The sequence below is a fragment of the Taeniopygia guttata genome, chromosome 4 (assembly GCF_048771995.1).
Source record: "Taeniopygia guttata chromosome 4, bTaeGut7.mat, whole genome shotgun sequence".
Lineage (NCBI taxonomy): Eukaryota > Metazoa > Chordata > Aves > Passeriformes > Estrildidae > Taeniopygia > Taeniopygia guttata.
This window is the reverse complement of record NC_133028.1, coordinates 64,115,138-64,134,309: the sequence shown is the minus strand read 5'-3', so window position 1 is coordinate 64,134,309 and position 19,172 is coordinate 64,115,138. Positions and strand designations below refer to the sequence as shown.

Here is a 19,172-nt window from a genome sequence, read left to right as displayed (position 1 = left end):
TAGTGTTGTATATCAACTTTTTTCCCTCCCAAAAGTGTGAAGAAAAACAACTTGAAAGAGTAGAAGGCTGTAGATTTGCATGGGAATTTCTGCTGCACTGAGGTGTTGGGGAAACCCAGCCTGATAAAGGCAGAAGTGCTTCTTGGAATGCAAGCCAGCTTACTTCAGAAGAATCCAGAGGAGAATATTGATTTATTTTTGTCATATGATTGCGTATTTGTCAAAAATACGACAGGTGAACGATAAACATGGGGAAAGGCAAGGAGAGTGACTACTTCACCTGCTGGCCTCTAGAGCTGCCCAGTGTCCCTTTAGTGAGCTGGACAAAAACACCACCCAAGTCCATCCACAGCTCTGCCTGCCTCTCAGGAATGCCCCTTTCACTTCCCACGGGCTTAAATCTTCCCTTGTAGATAGTGGTAAAAACAATCCTTGCATTGATGCTGGTTTCACTGTCCTGTTGATCATTTCCTGTCCTGTTCATCACTTCTCAGGAACTGATGGGCCTTGGTGCAGGGCAAAGTTGTGTATCCAACATCCCTTCCCATGCCTTTTAGGTCAATTTATTCCAACCTTAACTATGTCTTATGACTGGTTGTGTTCTAACAGTGGTCTATGACTGACCACTTTGCAAGTCTTAGACCTTGTCTAAAAATTCTCCTGTGTGCTTGCTGAAAAACTTTTAGGTTTGGCTTCATTTCTGCTGTTAACAAATAGCTGTACAAACACTTCAAAACATTACCCTGCCTAAACCCGGATTTTTGTCATGCTCAAAATACTGCATTCTCGCAGCTTTTTGAAATGGGAGATTCAAGCTGGCTCTTGTTCCTGTTGGAGAGCAGATAATGTTCTCCTACACTGAGCAGCAGTAGCCTGTCTGTGTTTTAACAGGGATTGGGATTTCTGTGGGAGATAAAGCATTAGAATGGATGGAAAACACTTGGTATTCATGGCAGCCTCCACACTGCAGCCTTTGCTTCAGGCACTGCTGAGGTGACAAATGACACTCCCTGGGAGAGGACACTTCAGAGTAGCTGAGGATCTGCTCCTGACAAACCCACAGCTACACCAGGCTTGATCTGTCACAAAAAGAGCTTTCTTCTCTGCTGTCTTCAGCCGCTGTGCTTTTGGGATTTCAGGTAAACAACCCTTCACCTGGCACACAAGTTCTGTCAAAGCAAGCTTAAACCCAAGCTGTGAGCACCTGTTAAGAAACATTCACCTTTAACCATAAATTAAAAGCCAGGAGAAGTATTTGCTTTCCATCTGTAAGCAAGTCTGCAAGGCCAGAGTTACATTATAGCTGTTATTTAGGGTGAAAGAAATAAATAGCCAAATCTTTTGTACTATTCCATACAGAGGAACAGTACCTCTTCCTAGAAGAAATAAAACCCCACAAACTCTTACTGTGTAGTCAAACAGAATATTGCCCAAGAGACTCAAACAAAGCCTATGAAAGGTTTAACTGCTCCCTGCCCTTTACAGCAAAGACAGTAAAATCAAACTGATTCTGCAGGAATCAAAAAAAAGCTAGAAAATAGCTCAGCACTGAGATGTTTAAAGTGAAACAACATCCATAGCAGATTGCCAAACTGATTTTATATGCTGTCTCCAACTCTGAATGATAGAAAATTTAAGCCTTAGTCAAGGAAAAGTAGATCTAGCTCAATAAAAAGATACAAACAAGTACAAACATATGAGGTAATTCTGTAGTCCTTACTGGAAATTCAAAACGGTCAGATCTAGTAAGAACATGGTACTTTTTTTTTCTCTTTAAACCAAGGAGGTTTGAAAATACATCTACTGCCAAAATGAAGCATTTTGGGAAGTGGTGTACAAAATGAGGCAGAAGTGTCAAAACAAATGATGACTAAAACTAATTTAACACCAAGTCTAGCTTAGGAAAACAAGTCATATATTAAACTGGAAATGTGTTTTGTTTCTGAAGATAAGACATTCTTCCATCAAGACCCTCATGTTGCTTCAACAAAATTTACCACAGTATCAATGTGTCGTTTACCTAACAGTGAATTTTGACCAAGTGATTGACACAGATGTTCCAAGGTTGAACACTCCCATCAAATTTTTATAATTGCACTGAAGTTTGGATGGATCTGATGTTATGTTAAATTATGCTGTGTGTCAACTCTTCCTAAATATGAAAGCTACAGTGTGCTTTAAGGCACTTCTTTTAGGTTGTCAGCTTTAGATTACTAGGAACTTTGTATGTAAGATGGATGAGATTAATTTAAATCCACTAGACATGGAGATGAAGTTATGCAATGTTCTGCTGCCATGGGACAAGTTCTGTATTCTTCACAGTCACCCTTAAGGTGCTTCAAAGCAAAACTCACCCTTTACCCATCTTGTAGTTCAGCTAATCCTGAAAGTTAAATTTTAAGCATTGTCCTCCGAAAGCAATTTTAAAACCCCAGCAACAGAACTGTATGTAATTTCACTGTGATTAAGCTTCACTGCCTTTCTGATAGCAAGGGAAAAGACTGCACTTGGGCTAGTAAGTCACAGCAGACACAAACCTACTCTCCCTTCAAAAGTTACCTTTCTTGCAGCAGTAGGAAGTCAGTCCATCAAGCAGATACAAGCATGAGGAGCAGCTCATGCTACAGCTGTGCCAGATGCAGCAACAGCTGCACTGAGTGAAGAGCACAGAAACTCAGAGCAGCAGCAAGAACTTCCAGCTATGACTCTGTACACTAGAAGTTGTAACACATAGATGGATTTTCATGTGGAAGCCTGGAGACAAACACTTATCCGATTGTCCTAAGGGATGGTTGGGCAAGTTGCCTTTTCTTTGTTCCACAGCTAGACAACCTGGGTGCCATGATGAGCTGCAACAGCTGTGCAATAGCTAAAAGTGAAAGGCATGCTGTAAATGTGATGTAAAACCTTCTATAGTGAGACTTGCCTAAAAAAAAATTTCCTAGTGAAGCATCCAGATATAGAACTGGTGTTTCATTACTCTCAGCCCTTGTCCTGTGCAAGGAAGCTTTTATTTATCCTGTTGGTTCCCACTGCTCCATCTAAACCACATATTTCTGTGGTTAGTTACAGCAGCATGCCCAGCATTTCAGCAGTTAGATGATTAGCAGACACTCAGTCCAAGCCTGGACATTGCACCACTGCTCAGCTTATAAGGATGTGACTACAGCAGAAGCCAGTGCTTACTGAATTCACACCTCCCAGGAGGGTCCAGCCTCTACAGGAGCCTGCCAACACCACTTCTATGGAGAAACAGCTCCATTCCTGTTACTTCCAGGCCAAAACAATTCTATTTCAAGGCTGGAGATGAAAGAAAGAGTTCAACCTGCCTTCTAGGACATGTGAGTTACACACGATTCCACAGAGGAGGTTTTGTTTATTTGTTTAATTTACATCAATATCAATCTCTTCAAGTCAAATAGGAATAAAAAAAGTAGTCAACCCTGGCATTTCAGAGTTTACAGTTCAACAGAATGTATGTATATAAACTGTTACTGTAGACTTAACACAGGTGAAATCTGCAACCAGAGGTACAAACATAAGCCACGAGGCTGCTGTTCTTGTCCTGTAAATGCCATGTGACATATTCCTTACACTCTATGTTGCACTCAGTTACTACAATGCTTTCTTTGTACCCCTTTTTCACCCTCCACCATCAATTCACTGGCATAGGTTTAGTCTCTTAAATACAACTTACCTGAGTAAGGCTTCGGGATTCCTCCACAGCTGGGACTTGAAAGGGAAAATAATTCCACCAGGACAAAGAGCAGTATTAACAGCAGTGGCTGCTTAATCTATCCAAGATTTCTCCCCCATTTTATTGCATCATATTCCAGCTCTGCTTACCAGCTTCTACAGAAAGTCTGACAGCACATGTGGTATTGTACATGCTTTATTAAAATGGTATTCATATTTACAATATCTGCAGAAACAATCCCTCCCAAGTCTTGCATTCAGACAGACACACACACAGACACACACGCGCAACGCCCCTTCACTCTACGGGGATGTGAAGGCTATGCTCCCAAAAGTTAGGCAGCTTCTGGAAGAGGAGGAAGGGAGACTCTTTTTGTGTGTTTGTAATTCCTTAAAAAGAAGCATGGGAGTATGCATTTGGCCATCACAATGCTAATTAAAGTATACGTAGTATTAACATATGGCAGTAACACTGAGTGCTCCTCTTTTACATTCTATACACAGAATGACATCAACGTTTTCCAGTCAACAGAACATTCCAATTCAGTCTCACTGCTGCTTGTAGTGACCATGAAACCGCAATTTGGGGGCTGTCCCTTAAAACAATTCAAGTCTATGTAAGCGAAATAAGGCACAATTAATATCTGATTTGATTTAGAGGATGGGAAAAAGGGGGAGAGGCAAGCTTCAGATAATAGTTGTTGTAGAAGAAACTTTTTTTACCCAATCCTTTTGAGAAAAGGATGAATTTTATCCCCATCCTAATCTACATGGACTTCTCTTAGAGAATTGAAGTATTCTGCCAGGCTACTAACGCCCACCTACAAAACAAAACTGGAAATTCACATTTTTAACACCGGCTTCAGTAGTCTCACCTACTGATGCTGATGTGGATGAGTACATCTTTCTTTTAATGCTGAAGGAGAAGACACACACGAAACAAGATTCCAACCTTCCTCTGAGCTTGAAGACTCACGTCTTTTAGAGAGATTTTAAGGTACACTAGTTGAAGGCTTCAGCTTACTGATAAAAAGGAATAGCATTTTTGCCTTTAAATCCCTGGCCCCTCTTCACTAACGAAGCCTAACCAGACATTACAAATAAACTGCAACAAAAAATTTGGCAGCACAAAGAATGTCTAGTATTCAAATCTTCATTTGTGAGTATATTATTTTCCTTGTACAAAACCTGTTGAATGTTTTTTCGCAGCAGATGAACTGTACCCAAAGATGCAGGACATTCTGTGATGGGGAATAAGAGGTTGCAGTTCCGAAGGCCCCTGACTTTGGTTGTTTACAAAGTTCATTCCTGTTTAGTGTGATCCTTGGTATCTTCCTCATCTGTGTATTCTGATGGTTCTTCCCCTGGTTTTAGGAGTCTACCTACGTAGTCATATTTTTCTGAAAGAGATTTATGATTCCATTACAATTAAATACAGCTGCATTTGCTTGCTAGCCCATACTACTGCAAGTTCACTTTTTCTCCTACACACTAGTTCTAAATCTCAATCACTGAAACTGATGGTAATTTAGCAGCAAGCTCAGCCTCCTAAAGCAATCTTTCTACCATTACTTTCTCTTTGAGTATTTTGTTTCCATTCTCCTCCAGCTGATCAGGCAAGATTTATCACCCAAGGGCTAAAAACCAATGCTCTTCAATCCTTCAACCTGTTTTGATTTCAATTAGTGTGAAAAATTGTTCCCCCTCCCTCCAGAGGCATAATTCCTTATTTGTCAGAAATTATATCAAGACAAACTCATTCAACCCTTTATGTTAAAACAACTCTTAGTCCTAATGATAAATTCCATGGCATCCAAAGCCAACAACCTCAAGCAGGAGTTCCACCAGCTAAGCAGATGAGATTTGAAAGTGAAATTCTGTGCCAAATAGCTAACAGAACAGTTTTATTGTATAAAAATAAAAGCTTCTAAAAGCTATAGTGACATATAGTGAAAGCCTCTGTGGAAGAACAGTCTGAAATCCCTGGTCTGGTATTAACAGTTAAGTTACAGTGCACACACATTAGGGGGGACCTCGCTGCAGTCTACACCTCCCTTATGAGGGGACAAGGAGGGGCAGACACTTTGTTGTAGTGACCAGTGACACAACCCTCAGGCTGTGTCAGGGGAGGGTTAGGGTGGGTATTATAGAAAGGTTCTTCACCCAGAGGGTGGCTGGGCACTGGCACAGGCTCCCTAGGATCACAACACCAGCCTGACAGATTTCAAGCAGCGAGAAACCTGGGCAATGCTCTCAGGCACAGGGTGGGCTTTTTGGGGATGGTCCTGTGCAGAGCTAAGAGTTGAACTCTATGATCCTTGGGGGTCCCTTCCAACTCAGCATATCCTATGATAATATTACTGTTAACACATCTTTAAAAGCTTCCTCAAGCCCAAATCAGTCATTTTTATTAAAAGCATTTCCTTAAGCTGTTAATTTCAGAATTTACCTTTAAATTGCATTTCCCACTCTCTTACACTTTCCATCTGTACAGCATTTAAGTCCGATAGGTCATCATATTCATCTCTGAGTGCATCTTTATCTAGACAGAAAGTTGCTAGTCCCCTGGAGGCATCTCTGCCAGCAAATATTCCATATGGACCCTCTGAAAACAAAAAGACAAAATTGATACCTTCATGTCTTTGTTTATGGTGACCAAATCTCAGTTCTTTATGTAGTCTGCCAAAGCCACACATTAAATTTCTGCAGTTGATGGAAAGAGCAGCAGTTTCAATGCCATGGCTGTTTGACATTCAACAGCACTGCAATTCAATCTTTAATATCACTAGGAGATAAAGTCTGCTGAGAGAAGCAGAACCAGGAAAATAGCTTTGAAGGGATATCTGGAAAAATCCCTGTCAGTTGATGCAAGCCAGTTGATGCAAATTCCAAAGGGACCAGAGGCTGGAATTCAAAAGAAATACACTTCTATTAAGCAACACATTGAATATTTACAAGTTAGGCATGAACAGAAGCAAATTGCATAGACATCTTAATTAGAAATCCATTATCATAAATAAATAGAACTTAAGAGGGCTAATTAACGATTTCACTTCACTTACAGAATCACAAGAACTTTCTACATCTTTTGTGACATTTCTTACTTCTGAGGAAATAATCTCATTTATTTTGGGCAGCAGATCCCCTATACCCTTAGCCTGTAATGCTCTTGAAACCAGCACAAATTTTCACATTAGGAATATAAAGCAACTGCATCCTCTGTGCTTTTTGACCAAGGTAAAGCAGCACAAATATCCCAATAAAATGCTGAGCTATGACTGTGAAATAAATATTACCGAGAGAAATGGACAGTTTGTAAACTAACAATTTGCATAGTAAGATTGGTAACTGGCTTTCCCAAATTTTAATTAACTGAAAGAACTTTAGGCATATCGTTATCTTAGATTTTCCTGACCTAAAACCAAATACCTTAAATTCAGATCAATAAAAAAACCAACACCAATACAAAAAAAAAAAGAAACCAACAAAACAACACACTTTAAAATTTTCTGCACTAATTGCAGCAGCCCAGCACCACAAAGATACCCAAGGCTTGCTACAGAATGGTCCCTGTGTGGTGGTAAACGGGCCAGAACCCTTCTCTGGCTTACCTCTCAACAGCGGCCATCAGACTGAAGAAAAGGCAGCACCCATGGGCAAGAATGAACACCAGCAAGTGGCAGCACACTGTCCTTCACCCCCTCTAGTGCCTGCTGGAGCACCTCAGACCTCTTCTGCAGCAGGACGAACCATGGGGAATCATTCCAAAGGGCTGCTTCTCCCAGGCTACCACACCTATCTGCTCCTGCTGGGCATTGTCTCCAGGGCTGGGACACAGGCTGAATGTAGCAGGGACAATTCCTGAAGTGAGGAACCTGAGTACCACATGGAGCAGAAGAAACTATGTCCTCACCAGAACTGGTGTTGTCTCTCCACCCCAGAGTGCTTGGCATTGTAAGCTGCTTACAGTCAAACCTGAGAACAGAATGTTGTCCTGTGTGCCAAAGATAATTCCCTCCTCTCTCTGGAAATAAACTAACTGATTCAAAGGACAATTTCACAAGAAGTAGATATTAGAGAACGAACTACCAGCTGGAAATTTGCACTGTACCAGTCTGACTGCAATGATGAACAGCATCTCTGTGCTCATCCTTTCAGGTATTTCGCTCCAAGAACAGCATCCATGAGAACTACCTCAGGGATCAGGGACTACAGGTACAGTACTTCAGGGAAACAAAGCCAAGAAAGCTACCTTTTCTATTTGCATCCTGAATTAGGTATTTATTTGACAAGCAGGATTTAGAGACTGAAATCAATCCTATACCAATGCACTCTGCATGTTCAGTCACTTCCACAGGACAGGCTAAGAGGCAGCAATGACCATCATCTGAAACACAACACAGAGTTTCTCCAAACAAAATGTCCTGCTTCGAGCGAAACAGCAATCACTCAAGTAATTCCATTTTTGATGTTTTGAATGAAGAACATGGGAGCTATAAACTGCTCTTACAAACAACACAATTAGTAAGTCCTTAAAAGCAATTAGAAACTGTTACATAGTGACCCCACCAACAGTATTCTGTCCCCATTTTTTCCTTTCTATGAAGTGTTTCAACCAAATATGTCCATAAATCCTACTATTTGCACAACGTGATTTCCAAACTCTGCCTAATCAGAGAGCAGCACCCTGCTGCCCTTCCCTTCTACCCTGCATTTAGTGGTTTATGGAATTTCACAGCACCTGCTGAGATGCCACCTCTTCGTCCACCAGCTTGATTCCAATTATTTATATTAAAAAGAGAATGATATTATATTTATCTGTATCAAGCACTAAACATTCTTAAATCTCAATAACACACTTAATTGAAAGCATGAAAACTTTTAGAATACCTCAGTTTGCATTAAGATTAATGGATGAAAAATTTCTGCAAGTATCTTGTACCTACTATTGTAACTATTGGTGCATGCTATTACACCAATATCTTTTTTCTTTCTTAACACTGAATTTAAATTTTAACATTCCAGAACATTTATCACAGAAGTATTCAGAAGTCAAGAGAGAACTCATCAAGCCATGTCCAAGCACTCAGTGGAATGCTAACTTGTAAAAACCAACCTTTGGACTCAACAGGCAGCGTTTTAAATTCCAGCTCTGCAAATGTAACTTAGAAATGTGTTCTTTTCTTTAATCCTGTACTAAAAGGTAAATATTGAATTGTGATTATTAGTAAATGGTGCAAGCTTGGCTTCACCTTGGTTCCTAAAGCAGAAGTTCAGCAATCTCAGTATGAGCAAGATCTACTTCAAGACTTAAAGCTTCCATTTAGGTGCTTCTACAGAGAGTTTAACTACAGTATTTTATATTAATACAAAACATACAGGTCTGGGGTTCTGCTCTAAGCCCTAGATTATTACTCACTTTTATATAAAAAACTGGTGCAACTGTCTGAAGAAGCCATTTTTGCATATCAGATTTCACTGCACTTGGAGAAGTGTCCAGGAAGATGCCAGCACATAAAATCCCAGGGAGAAAATACCTTTCAGGAACATGATTGAGGTGGAGACATCAGTGCAATCCTAGACACACTCCCACAGAGTTCTTTCATGGCCTGATGCAATTTACTCTGCAAGCCCTACCCACAGTCCTTTCCTTTCCTTTTGTCTGCCCACCTATTTAGCCTGGCTCCTGCTGTAAATAATTGATTGCAGCATGACATGACAGACATGCTGAAGAGAGGGCAGGAACAGCAGCTTGTAGCACAGGTATGTAAACCAAAGCAAGTTTCTGAGACCATATCACAAAGTTTCAGTGGGTTCTTTTGGGCTTTTTTTTGGCTGTATCCCCAAATTAGCCATTTCACAGCCAAATATGCCTTCAAAAAATTCTCCTCCCACTCCTATTTGGGATAGTACAATAAGAGTAAGGGAAATGTCAAAACCAATTAAAACACACCTGCTACATGTTACTTCATTATATGGATGTACAAGTCTTCCATAAAGGAAAGCTGTTCCTTGAAGAATGCTTTTATTCCCACCATGGCTCTCACATTTAAAGACCTCTGTTCCAGAGCCTTTGTTTATTTTAGCCCTGAGACCAGTTATCAAGCCCACGTATTTGCCTGCCTATCTCCACATCTACACCTTCATGTCCATACACTGCATTTCCCCTGTATAAAGTCCTCATCTACCTTACAGCTCCACCTTGTATAAAGTACGCCCTTCTCTAAGCTACAACACATGCAAAATGTTGCTACCCAACACCTGCAAGAGCTTCACTTCCTTTCACAATCCAGCTAAGAATTTAGCAGCCTTGATGAATCTGACATCCTGTTCAGCCTGACATTTGTCTTCATTCACAATAAACTGGGTACCTTGAGAATTGGTAAAGTCAAGGTCTGTTCAGATCATAAAAATGCATTCACAATTTCTGCATCTCCTAGAACTGTTTTGGTTCTCTAATGAAGATTTAATTTCTCTTTGCAGACAAGGAAAAATCTATTCAACCTAAAGCAACATATTAAAAATTTTGAACCACTAAGTTTTTATTTGGAAGCACTGCTTCTTGTCACTTCCTCCAAAACAGGGTAAACTGGATCTTGGAACAACACACATTTCCTTTTTCAGCCAGTCTGGCCAATAGCTCTTGCAGCAAAAGCTATGCTGGATCTAACTTCAGAGGCTCCCTGACCATTTCAGTTTGGAAGCAGCTTTGTGGAACATCCCAGAGTATTGCTCCAACACCAGTAACGCTGTACACTGAACTTTGGATGGCTCCAAGGGGCAGCACGGGGAATACACCACAGATAGCCACATGTGGACTTTATAGCTAATGAAGTGATAGGCAAGCTAAGAATTGTGCTCGCTTTCACAAGGTCCATGTGATTTCTCTAAAGAAGCCACACAGGTTAACAAGGTTCAGTTTTACATCAGCAGCTTTGGTTTCTTCAAGTAGTCAAAAAGCACTTCAAAACAATCATCAGATGTGCATCTGTGGGCTCCATGCAGCTACTGGAAATAAACCCCAGTTTATCTGAAGTTTAGATGCTCATGGACAACACCTGTTAATGTGCAAACAAGAACAAGGACTAACGTCCCCTTCAATGTGAGTTAGGGCAAAGGGAGACAGGCTACAAAATTATTAACAACTGCATTATCCCATTGCTTTGCCTACTTTTTCCACTCCAAACTGCAGTGAAACCTTCACTGGCTGTTTCAAATTTTCTATCTGAATCCTGACAAGTATTTGCATATTTCATGAGAGAATGAAAAAGCTGAAAGTTAGTCTAAGCCATTTGGAGATGTAGCTTGAAAGCAGAAGGTTTCTAATAACATTTATCACTGGGAATTCAAGGTGACATAATTTTAACTTTACTGCTCCAGATTTACATGAAAGGGAAGATGTGGGTCAATTTTAAGTTAAAACTTGCATGGAAAGTATGTGTTCTTAGGAGACCAATCCACATGCTAAATGGGAACTCTACAGATGTGAAGTCTACAAGCTAAGATGGGAAGTGCCCAGAAACAGGGGTCTAAACCTGACTCCTCAGGCACAAGGCCGGAGAGTATCATTCTCTCTTTTGCTTACTTGCTTTTTAACTCCATGGAAAAAAAAAAGTGCAAGAATCAATGGCCCAATTTCTACTAAAGGAGCAAGCAACAAGCACTGGTAAGAGAGCCCATAGGCCAGTAGTCAGGAGCTTTCTAGATGAGAGTTGCATTCTTGAGAAGGACTTAGATTCAACATCTTGGTTTAGTGAGAAATGCTCTGACCACCAGTTTATTTCCTAACAACACAAGCAAAGCTGGTCAGTTTTTTTCATTCATTGAGGGCAAAGCTGCTGTGTACTGGACTTGACATTTACATGTTAGTAACAATTCATATTAACTAACTAACAGTTCATGTGATGTCACTATCTTATTTCATATTACCTTCCTTTGAGCACACCTGCTTGATCAGGCCCCTCAAATGTCAGGTGACTCAATGATCTCAGAGGTTCTTTCCAGCCTGATCAATTCTGTGACTGGAACATGACTGGTTTCAATAGGAACTAGGAATTTGTACAGACCTCTTATGAAACACATAGTTGTTCAAGTTTTAAGGAATATACTGAGGTTGTAAAAAAGGGAAAAAGAAATTTAAAAAACAAGAGAGAGCTGACGGACACACAGAGCAGAAGCAGAGGAGAAGACAGAGTGCTGATCTTCCTACACAAAACCATTTTACTGCTCTCCATGAACATGGCCTGGAGGCTCAGAACAACCCCACCCTGGTAGCAAAGGCACTACTCCCTTCAACCATAAGTATGGAAACAATCTCTCACCAATATGCCTGTATACACCTTTTAGTTTTACTGCTTCTGGCTGGAACTCCACTTCTTTGTCCAGAAACGCTATTTCTCTGACAAGCTGAATCCCAGGGCGAGAGACGCCTCCACTACACAGACAACCAAAGAGGTGACAAACATCAGAACCACTGAGAAGACCTTTCACACTTTACAGAAAACATTTCTTTCCCCCAGTCTTATCCTCTGTACTTAGCTGTAACCCCCCCAGCCTGTTGTGTTCCCAAGATAAGGCCACCCTTAACAGAATTCTCCAAATACAACATATGTAGAGTCTCCCCTGCAAGGTTTTACTCTAACCATACCTGTGGAAAGGATGTATGGAACAGCACCATTGCCACGTGGTCAACAGAGACACAGTGAAATTTATGCCACTGAATTCCGAAGAAAGTCTAACAGCATCAGATTATTTTTGTACAAATTATTGGAAAAAAATCATGGCTGTTGACCACAATGAAATAAAGGCAGTTTTCCCTTCATGGAAAATGAACTGTGATAGAATATTTTTTGTGGAAGGAACTACTACTATCTAATCTATTCTTCTTGGAAAATCAGAGATCTTCACGACATTGTGAAAGACAAGTGGGATGAGAAACGAGTTGACAGTGACAACATACTGCAGCGAAGGGAAGTCAGGAAATTGATTTTTTTTAAGATCATGAAACATTAAGAACCAAGAAGTGACGTGAACAATTGCACACTCAGGGTTGCACGTAATGTTGCTTTGTCATGCTCAAAGATGTGTATTTTTCATAAATGCACAAAGTATTTACTATGCTAATAAAAACCTGTTTATGGCATTACCTTGGCATGCAAATTTAAGTGCTAAATATTAAGATTTGCTGACATAAAGAATACTAATTCTTACAAAGCTCTTTTACTGACAAATACACAACCAGAAATCTTGATGCAAACAAACACACAAAGTTCAATGTTACAATAAATTAAAAGAAAAAAACTGTCTCTTGCTTTAAGATCTAAAACCAGCACAGTACACACAGAAAGTATTAATGACTAGACCCTAAGTCACGAGATGTGATTACAGATGGGAAATCATCCCAACAGAGGTTCTCTGACAGTCTGGTTATGTGATATTTTTAATGGTGAACCATTAATTGTTTATCTCTTTTGGAGCTTGTGGATGATAAAGGGAAAGGCAATTAATTAGATTTAATAATCAGTCAAAGCATTCTAGGTCACTTACTCATCTGGTCACAGGCAGAAGTGGAATTTAATACACCTAAGTGAAGTCTTGAAATACATGGTGTATCTGCAGGACAGAGCAGCATTTTGGAAAAGAACTTGGCAAGTAAAGTTTGAAATTCAGAGTTCAGTGTAACCAAAGTGGTTTCTGTTATATGTGCAATGTAGCCTTTCTTTACTCTTAGCTAAAATACACTGAAAGATACCAGAGACTAACAGAATACCAATGAGATAAACCGCGGAAGGCTTAAAGAAGACAGCATGACAAAAACAAAAAAAAAAAAAAAAAAGGGAAACATTTGGATTAAATGTTCAAGAAAATGAAGTTTTCAGTCATAGCTGTTTGAAAGTATGTCTTCAACACTCTACCATTATTTTAAAATACCTTTACTGTAGGTATGCAAAGGGCTTTTCAATGAAGTGGACCAAAGTATAACAGGATTCACTGGATGGAAACTTAAAATCAGGAGAACTCTGAATAAAATCAGAAGTCTGGTGGAAATTTTAATGGAATCTCAATTGATGGACAAAAATGTAGACTAGATGACCATTTTGTGCATTTTAAACTTTCTGCTATAAGTACAAAAAAAAAGGAACACCTTGGCATCCAAACTACACTGAAGGAGGGAAACCAGACCTTACTATGAAGACATGAGGCACCACCTGAGGTAGCCACATTATTCAACATCAACCCAGGCCTCCAGACTTGCTGAAGACTGACAGTGAGCCCTCAGCCACTGCTTTCCACTGCCTTCAAAGCTGAAGCACTCTCTCTTCACATCAGTACCTCATCAATCTACTAAAGGCTCACAGAGCCCGAAATACCAGCAAAGCCAATGTCCTCAGTTCTTTCTTCTGTTAAAACTTGGCCACGTTTTGCTGGTATGCTTTGCACTTCCCTTGCCACACTCCAGCTATGAGACACAAAATTTCCATGAGAACTGCTGTGGACATCTGGCTACTCTGGCTGAAGCCTTTCCGAAAAGATCTCAACCATCTGTAGAAGACTTTTCCACTTGAAATCTTCTCAGGTTTTTAAGGCCACCAAAATACCTACTAGTGTTTTTCTTTTCAGCCACAAAACAGTTGAAAGAAAAAATTCCCTGATACGTATCCAAAGAGGGAACCACATCAGCACCATTCAAACATCACCATGTTTGGCAGAGAACACACAGCTGATGATGCACTGGTTGAGCTTTACATGCAACATCCCAAGTTACAGATCTGATAGACAGAAACGATGTCACTCCTGTTAGAAAAAGGCAATCTTTCACTACAGGGAAAAAAAAATAAAAAAGCCTTTGTCTCTCTTGATGAAAAGCTAGAAGCACTGCTTTTAAAGAAAACCAGCTGCTACTAGTTATCAAAAAGCAGATCCATGTCCTAGAACATTAAGTTTTAGCTTCCTCACAATAGCAGGCCTCCAAAGGTTGACAGTGTGAACCACTGATGGTATCTGGAGAGGAGAGCCTAACATTTAACTGAAGTTTGACACACAAAAGGGAGGAAGTCAATGTTTAGATCACAATTCAGTATTATTTCACAGAGCACTCTGTCAGCTTGCTGGTGTTTTTAGTTTCATGCAGCATATGTATTACCTGCATTTTATGTCAGCACACAGGTCTCAGTTTAAAAACCCCTAAATAAGAGAGACAAAAGAACTAGCCTGATTAAGTGTCATGAAAGCTGCAGCTCAGCAGGCTGCATTTTCTAGTTAATAAACAACATAAAGCATGGCAAGGTATTTTGGATTCCACTGTGAACTTTTACAGGACCCAGCCAAAAAAAGCATTTCAATTCAATTACAGCAGGTTCACTTTCTGCAACTGGTATCACAAACTTTGAGCATAAAATAGTTACAAAAATCTAGCCCAGTTCAACCACAGAACTGCTTGTGCCTTCCCCGCCAAGGACCAAAGACTTGTAACATGCCAGCTTTGTAATTTTCTTTTTGTAACTTCAATTATTAAATAATAAATGATTACTTAACTTGAACTATTTCCTGGGGGAACGGGAAATATCCTCGCTCCCCTCCACCCCTCTCATAAGGAAGATTGCCATGGTTATTATGAAAACTCCTGCGTAGTTTGATTAGAGCAAGTTCTCCAAACCACCATTGTTTAAAGAAGAAAATTATCAGCAGTCATAAGCCTCATTTCCTTTGGCATCAGTTGTGAACACAGTGCTCACCAGTAAGTTTACCCACCTCATTATTAAGAATGCTGTTTATCACGAGAAAGTGTGCTGCAGTTTCACAGTGTACAAGGTGAATATAAAACCAGAACATTTCTCTGAAGCCTGCTTTTCTGAACCTTCGAAATGCACATTTCCTCTCCGAAGAGGAGTGCTGTCTGTCTGTTTACGAGACTGGCTTGATTTCTCTGCACTCTTCCCAACAGCAGCAACACATTAGTCCCAGAGCTCTCCTTGCCTATCTTTATCCTGACTAAAAGTCACACTCAATATGGTATTTACACCTAAATAAATAAGCAGCTGGTTGGGTTCCTCTCCTGAGCCGTAAGCGCTAGAACGAAGAAAGCACTGCTCAGCTGCACTTGGGAAACCTACTAGAAAAGACAGAAGGGGGAAAAAAAAATAGAATTAACCATGGCACATCCAAATCAAGGCATCTGGGAAGATGACGGCTGCCTGAGAACCCAGACCCGTCGAGCATCACCGGAGTAACACCGCCGGTGGGTCCCAGGCCGGGACTCCCCCCATCCCCCCGCCGTCTCACCGGGCCCGTAGAACTTGCTGCCTTTGGTCACGTCGAAGACTTTGCCGTTAACAGCCAGGAGGATGCGAGGATTGCGAGCGCCATCGAACTCGCGCAGCTGCTCCAGGGAGAAATCCCGGCGCTTCATGCGCGGCAGCGCGGCGGCCTCGCCCTGCCGAGCCGCGCCCCCCGGCCCGTTCCGCGTTCCCCAGCGCAGGTAGAGCCGGTAGGCCGCCAGCAGCGCCAGGGCCAGCAGCCCCACGCTCAGCAGCACCTCGCCGCCCGCCAGAGCCGCGCCGCCCGCCCGGCCCTCCTCAGTCCTGAGCCGCCCCTGCCCATCGTCCGCCATCGCTGCCCGGACAGCGCGCGCCCGCCCGGGACACGCCCGCCCGCGGCCCCGCCCCCGCCCCCCGCCCCTCCCGCTTCCCATTGGCTGCCGCCCTGAGCCGGCCCCGCCCCCGCCCGGCTCGCGCCCCGCCGGCGAATCGGGACGCGGGCACGCCCCGCGCCCAGCCCAACGGCGCGCGCGCGCCGCTCGCGCGAGAGGCGCCGCGGCCCCCAGTGCGCGTGCGCGCGCCGCAACCCACCGCTCCCCCCCCCTCCTTCCATCCACCCCCTCCGCCATCGACCTGCCCCCCCCCCCCCCCGCCCCCCCGCCCCCGCGCGCCCAGGTGGCGTTGGCGGGAGCGGCGCGCGGAGGGTGGCCCGCGCCGCCGCCTCACGGCAGCGGGCGGGGAGCGCCGGGAGGGTCCGGGGGCACCGCGTTAATTTAATATAATATATTATATTAATAACAATATAATAATAATAATATATTATATTAACGCGGGTATAATAATACCCCGCGGGGTGCCGGGGAGCCGTGAGCGCAGCAGCCGCCTGTCCCCGCCACCGGCGTTCGGCCACCGCCGTGCGGCCACGTCGTGCGGGGCCCGCTCGGCGGCTGCTGAGGGAGCGGCACGTCTGCCTGCGCAGGGCTCTGAGGCGGCGGCGCTGGGTGACATTGGGCCGCTCTGTGGGGCGGAGGCGGATCACGGTGCTGCTTGGTGCACTTGGCTGCTTAGGGTGAAGGTACTCTTCCATTTCTGGCTGTCAGAAAACGGGGTGCTTGCTGACATAGGGCTGATGCAGTAGGATCACCTCCCGTGCTGTGAAGTGTATCGCTGGCAGCACATAGGTGGCTCTCGTATACCTCGTTGCGTAGTACCCGTGCTCCTCGGGAGTGAGGTTGCTCAGTTACGTGAGGAGAAAGACTTCTTAAAGCTTTGTTTTATTTTTTCCAAGGGGAGACATGGGGTGCGTGTAGCTCGTCTCAGGAGGAGGACATCTGCAGAGAAGTCAAGGACCTGGAAGCAGAATGAAGCCCTAGTGCACCTCTCACTTTGTGATCGTGTTCCCAAGCAGCACGGACCATCTTAATCGGTAACACTGAAGAGCCACTCTATGGATGTGTAACATGGCTCAGGCAATGTAAACCTGGCTCAGCGAGTCTCCCTGCGGCTGGAATGTGGCGCAAGGAGTACTTCGGACTTTAGAAACGGTGTTACTCCACTTAACTCGGGGTGCTGAAGCATCCCTGCCCAATACCAGCTTTGAGAGTAATTCACAGTCATGTAATTCGCTTGAAACTCAAATGTTTTCACAAAACTGGGAAGACAGCACAAGGGACTAAACCCAGTGGGAAATAACATTGAGGATACTTGGCGTTTTCAACACCTTATGTAATGGTTAGGTGTTTAATCTTCTGCTCTCTGAGCCGGTTCAGTAATGACTACCTCTGTGAGGAAACAGGATAAAGTTCTTGCCAGTTAAAGAACTACAATTAAAGTATTTATCACTATTCTCCTTAACCTGGCTGGCTCTACTTATTACATGTCTAAGTAAACACTATTATGAAAGTCCTTTTATCTGAACAAGTCACAGCTTGATTGTGGTTAACAGCAGTTTTTATTGCAGAATAATAACATATTTAAATTGTCTGGGCACAGCTATGGTGCAGATCAGAAAAAGATAGTCACAGTCTTATCTCTGAATTTCCTTCCCTCATATGTTTAATACAGATTTTTCCACATCATCTTAAAGTGTTCTCTTAATTTCTTTGTATTTCAGAGATGGGTTCAGAACACAAAAGCAAGTGGTAAGAGATGTGAAGTACTTTTACCCATCTTCCTAGAAAGATCTTGCCTCTAAAGTCATCCAGAGTGGCTAAATCATTCTGCATGTTTCTTTGAAAACCTGTGGTTTCCCACTGCATGAATGTGGTGGTGTGGTAAATCCTGGCAGGAATACTTTAAGAAATTGGCGTGGCAACTCCAGCCATTCCTTTTAGTCTTTATTTCTTCTGTTCTGGATGGCTTCTTAAGAGATTATATTGCTGGCTGGGCTTAGCTGGGACACCTTGACTTAGTTCTGTGAGCCATGGTGGCTATTTTTTATCCCCAGATAAGAGCTGGAAACCAAGAGGAGTTTCAGGAGCCCACCCTAAGGACATGAAATAATTTAAAAGACCATGTTTAGAAGAGAATTTAAATACTAGAAAGAATTTAAATACTAGAAAATAGACAAACACTAAATAAATATGGATTAGACCGTTTCCAAACCTCTCAAATGTAGTTACGGTGCTGCTTGCTTGACCTGCCAAAGAAATGCCAGAAAACAGTTTCTCCACTATGACTTTTCCCAGCATTTCTTCCTTGCCTGACTGGTTTGCTGAGACAAGAAGTCTGTCCCTGTACAGTGTAAGTGTTACACAACTGATAAATGCTCTCCAAAAGTCTCTCAGCATTGCTGTGCTGCCTCTGCTGTTCTTTACCTGTGCTTCTCAGTGGTTATTTAGGTGTGAACAAGTTTTATTTTGATCTAATTGACAGCCAGCTGTCATAGATCCTGATCCATGATTGGGAAGCTCAGGTATAGCTAATGTATATAATTGCAGGTGGTAGGGGTGTAATTGCAGCAATATGATCAAAGGAGTGTAAGTTGGGCACTTTAGGTTATCTGTGGGGAAAAGACCCTCAATGTTTTAAATTCTGAAATCCACGCACAGCTAGTTCATTCACATGGATTTGATCTGAAGAGCAAACAAGATAGTAAAAATATTTACATATGACAGTTTCCCATAAAGTTCTTAGTAAGCCCTGAAAAAAATTTATGAAAGAAGTTTATAATTACTGATGTTACAGCTTTGGTTGTTCTTGAGTACTGTTTAATTTTAT

The 19,172-nt window shown here is 42.3% G+C and overlaps 1 protein-coding gene and 1 long non-coding RNA gene across 2 annotated transcripts; one reads left to right on the top strand and one right to left on the bottom strand.

Moving 5' to 3' along the window:
* Positions 1 to 3,876: 3,876 nt before the first annotated feature.
* Positions 3,877 to 16,377, bottom strand: PGRMC2 (progesterone receptor membrane component 2). Its single transcript, XM_030271980.4, has 3 exons — positions 15,979 to 16,377; positions 6,146 to 6,301; positions 3,877 to 5,096 (listed from the first exon to the last, which is right to left on the bottom strand). Exons 1-3 carry the CDS (start codon positions 16,304 to 16,306, stop codon positions 4,999 to 5,001), a joined length of 582 nt encoding a protein of 193 aa, XP_030127840.1. The 5' UTR covers positions 16,307 to 16,377; the 3' UTR covers positions 3,877 to 4,998.
* A 248-nt stretch (positions 16,378 to 16,625) lies between these two features.
* On the top strand, positions 16,626 to 17,807 carry LOC121469922 (uncharacterized). Its single transcript, XR_005980249.2, has 2 exons — positions 16,626 to 17,028; positions 17,242 to 17,807. It is a non-coding gene; the product is annotated as an uncharacterized lncRNA (long non-coding RNA).
* Positions 17,808 to 19,172: the final 1,365 nt, after the last annotated feature.